At 39.8% G+C, this 4,343-nt stretch overlaps 1 protein-coding gene across 1 annotated transcript; it reads right to left on the reverse strand.

The window, feature by feature from the left end:
- Positions 1–435: 435 nt before the first annotated feature.
- On the reverse strand, positions 436–4,170 carry LOC119686883. Its single transcript, XM_038101122.1, has one exon. The coding sequence runs from the start codon at positions 4,168–4,170 to the stop codon at positions 436–438; it is 3,735 nt and encodes a 1,244-aa protein (XP_037957050.1).
- Positions 4,171–4,343: the final 173 nt, after the last annotated feature.

Here is a 4,343-nt window from a genome sequence, read left to right on the forward strand (position 1 = left end):
GCTCTCGAAACGCCTCTATCAGCTCTCTCAGCTTGCGATCGGCACCTACAAAATTTGTCGCATTGTCGCAATAGATTTTTTCTGGGAGTCCTCGTCTTCCGGCAAACCTTTTAAGACAAAAAATAAAACAGTTAGTTGTCAGATCTGTTACAAGTTCTAAATGTATAGCCTTTGACGTGAAACAAACAAACACTGCGATATACATTTTAACTGGTGGTCGACCACGAATTTTCAAAGTAGTGTATACAGGCCCACAAAAATCGACACCGCTAATTAAAAAGGGTCGTAGTGCCTTTAACCGATCTGCAGGCAAGTTTCCCATTACTTGGGTCAACAGCTTAGGTTTGTATCGAAAACAATGTATGCATGCTCTTACGGTTTTACTGCATGCCTTGCTTGAATTTATGACCCAAATTTTTTCACGAAGCAGCACTTCTAAGGCTTTTGGACCAGCATGACAATTGGTTGTATGGAGAAATCGTAAATAAATCTCGACAAAATGCAATTTTTAGGTAACAGCAAGGGAAATTTTGAATCATAAGACAGTGGTGCGTTTAGTAGACGACCTCCTACACGAAGCAAATTGCATGTTCGAGAACCATCTTGGACTGTATGAATGAATGGAGTTAGTTTTTGAATGCTGACTGGTAATTTATGCGACTTCTTCATTTTTTCGATTTCTTCCTTGAATTCGTGATTTTGAATAAATTCAACGATTTTCAAGAATGCCCAATTAAGCTCCTTTGATGTCGGAATAAAAGCGTTGGCTCTCTCATTTTTCTTAGTGATAAAACGTAGAATGTACGCGAAAATTCTCAGCAGTCTTGGGTAAGATGATTGGCTACAGATTAGTTTTGAAATGACATTAGGTTCAATTTCAACTGCTAAAAGTCCGACCTTGACCTTTCGTTTCTCTAAACTTTTCTCATCTGTTGATAGTGGAAAATGACTATTTTTTGGCCAGTTAGTGGCATCTTGAAGCAAATATGATGGGCCACGAAACCAAATTGAGTGAATCAACTCATCTACATCACATCCTCTGGAGACTAAGTCTGCAGGATTTAGCTTTGATGGAACGTGTCTCCAAAGAACTTCGCTCGTCCATTCTTGGATCTCTGCAACTCTGTTTGCTACAAATGTTGCTAAAGTAGATGGGTGAGTTTTAATCCAATGAAGTGTAATTTCAGAGTCCGTCCAAAAATAAACATTCCCGATTTCGCAAGTAATCAACTGCTGAATTCGAGACCATAGTTTAGCCAATAAATGAGCGGCACACAGCTCTAATCTGGGTAATGATTTTGTGCTTAAAGGAGCAACCTTAGATTTGGCAGTTAACAATTCAGAATGAATCCCATTCGAATCATGAATTCGGACGTAGATGCAACAGCCGTACGCTCTCATTGACGCATCGGCGAAACCGTGAATATCGCATTTTATATTTGAATGAATATGAACATACCGCGGAATGGAAATAGAGTCCATCTGAGTCAGGTTGCTTTTAAATGCTTGCCAGCTAGAATCGAGATGCATAGGAATTGACTCATCCCAGTCAAGCTTCTGAAGCCAAAGTTCTTGCAATAAAATTTTTGCCTTAGTCACTATTGGGCATACTAGTCCGAGGGGATCGAAGAGTCGAGCTGATACTGATAGTATGTTTCTTTTTGTTGCTCGCAAGTCATGAAACTTTTCGTCTACATGGAACTTAAGCGTATCATTCTGGGGAATCCAGTGTATACCTAGCGCCTTTGTGGAATCAGTATTATTAACATTTAGAAAGAAGTCTGACGAATCATACGTTTTATGGTTTGAAAACCATTTCGCTAATTTAAGTCCAGCCGCATCAAGAATTTCAGTACATTGGGTACGAATTGTTTCCAGTTCCTTCAGACTGTCAGCTCCAGTCAATAGGTCATCGACATAGAAGTCATGTCGGATAACCCTTGCTCCAACTGAATGAGAATTCTTGTACAGGTCACTTAAGTAGTTTAGGCAACGTGTTGCCAAGAAAGGAGCAGGTGAAGTACCATATGTCACTGTGTTCAGTTTATAAACGCTAATCTGATCCGTAGGTTTTTCCCTCCAGAGAATAAGCTGAAAATTGCGATCTGCCTCGTCAACTTCGATTTGACGGTACATTTTTGTAATGTCAGCAGTCATCGCGTATTTGTGCATACGAAAGCGAAGTAGGATTGAATACAATTCTTCCTGTACCGTTGGACCAACCATTAGAATGTCGTTCAACGACACTTGTGAAGATGTTCGGCATGAAGCATCGAACACGACGCGAAGTTTTGTCGAGGTACTCTGAGGTCGCAACACACACTGATGCGGTATATAGTAATGAGGTGTCGAAGAAAAGTTGTCAGTAGTTAATGTCATGTGACCTAAGTCACGATACTCTGCCATAAACACCATATACAGCTTCTGAAGCATACAGTCTTTCGACAACCTGCGTTCCAGTGAGAGAAAACGATTTTTTGCTGTTTCATATGACTGACCTAGAAGGTTGGAGTTGGACTTGAAAGGAAGCTGCACCTTAAGCCTCCCTGAAGGTAAGCGTAAAATTGTGTTGAGAAACTTGGTCTCACAGTGTTGTTGTTCTATTGTGTATTTTTTGACAGTGAGCTCCTTGGGAATTTCTTCCAATTCCCAGAATTTTTTCACAAGAGAGTTTAAGCAGAAATCACCTGTTGACTCTGCTTCTTGAAGGCGTATTAAATTGCATATCTTAGATACATTACTTGGGACATCTTTATATTTTCCTGATACAATCCATCCAAGTAAAGTTTTTTGGAGAATTGGAAGATTAGTACCTTGTTTTATTTGTCCAATCGACAACAGTTCGAAAAAGCTTTCGGCACCAAGTAGAAGATCTATCTTTTGCGGTTTGTGAAAGTGCGGATCAGCAAGTGAAAGATTGGAAGGAACATTCCAATTACTCATTGACACAAATTTGTCGGGTTGGTAAGTGGAGATTGAAGGCATTACCCAAAAATCAGTAGAAAACTCATAAGAGTTAATACGTGATCTCACAGTGGCATGTAATTTTTGCCGTACTGTGGAGTTTGTTTCACCAATGCCAATCAGGTTTAGAGTTTTCGCTTCTTTTTTTAGTTGCAGTCGTTGTGCAAGTTCCTCGGTTATAAGGTTGACTTGAGAACCGGAATCGAGCAGTGCTCTGGCCAGCTGATACTCTCCAGATTTTCCTTGAATGGTTATGACTGCAGTGGCTAGAATAATTTGATCGTCATTCGATGAGCTATGATTCACAGAGGCACGAGAAATAATAGGTTGTTCTGGATTATAAGATAAACCTGTTTGAGGAGTGTTAGTAGAATATTGGTGTAAAAGAGTATGGTGCGACCGATTACACACTCTGCAGCGTGACGCCTTGCATCTAGATACCGTGTGCCCTTTCTTGAGACAATTTATACATGCCGAAGATGATTTAATGAAATTGAACCGTTCAGTAACTGAGAGGGCAGCAAAGGCGGAGCATGAATTTATTACATGTTCCTTCGCATTACAAAACAAACATCTACTTTCCTCTTGCGAACTATTTTTCTTGCACATAAGTGACGATTTTACATTCTTACCTTGCCAGTTGTCTTGTTTTGGCCTGTTCGATCGAGACCTTGACGTAGAAGCTTCGTCAGCAGAAATGTGTTGGTATCGCTTATTTAACGCAGTCTCGCAATCAGACCAGAGCGGCAGCTTATTGTAATCTAATTGCTCCTCCCATTTAGATTTCGTGGCGGCATCGACTCTTGACATGACTAAATGAATAAGAATCGCATTTGAAATGTACGTATCATCTCCTATTGACAATAGGGACTCATATATGGCAGAAACAGTATCTATGATATTGCGTAACGCAAAAGCAGATGGCTTGTTCATTTCTGGCAGTTCAAAAAGCTGCGAGATACTATCGAAAAAGATTAGACAAGTGTTATCGTAAACTCTTTTTAAACTAGCTAATGCCTTCGAGTAATTAGTTTCAGTGAGTTGAAATGCCTTAACTGTACCAAGAGCTTCGTCAGACAAACACGAAATGAGATGATTGAATTTTTCAATATCACTTAGCGACTGATCATTGTGCACTAAGCTTTCAAAAAGGCTTATGAAGTTTTTGTACTCAGAATGTTTCCCACTAAATTTAGGTAAACGCATACTTGGCAGCCTGGAACGATGATTGCTGCATTCATGCGAAGTATCAGGAATACTAGACTTGCGATTTTTACCTAACGCCTGTAGAAACAATGATTTCGAAGCAACGCAAATTTCTTCTAGATCTGGCCGAAATACATCAAACTCGTTGATACACTCTATTTTTTGTTGGCAAG

This window comes from Teleopsis dalmanni, chromosome 1 (genome assembly GCF_002237135.1).
Source record: "Teleopsis dalmanni isolate 2A chromosome 1, ASM223713v2, whole genome shotgun sequence".
In the NCBI taxonomy this organism is placed as follows: domain Eukaryota; kingdom Metazoa; phylum Arthropoda; class Insecta; order Diptera; family Diopsidae; genus Teleopsis; species Teleopsis dalmanni.

Bases quoted from the DNA above. Each gene is read 5' to 3' on its own strand.
- LOC119686883 (XM_038101122.1), bottom strand. From the start codon at position 4,170: ATGCGTTTACCTAAATTTAGTGGGAAACATTCTGAGTACAAAAACTTC.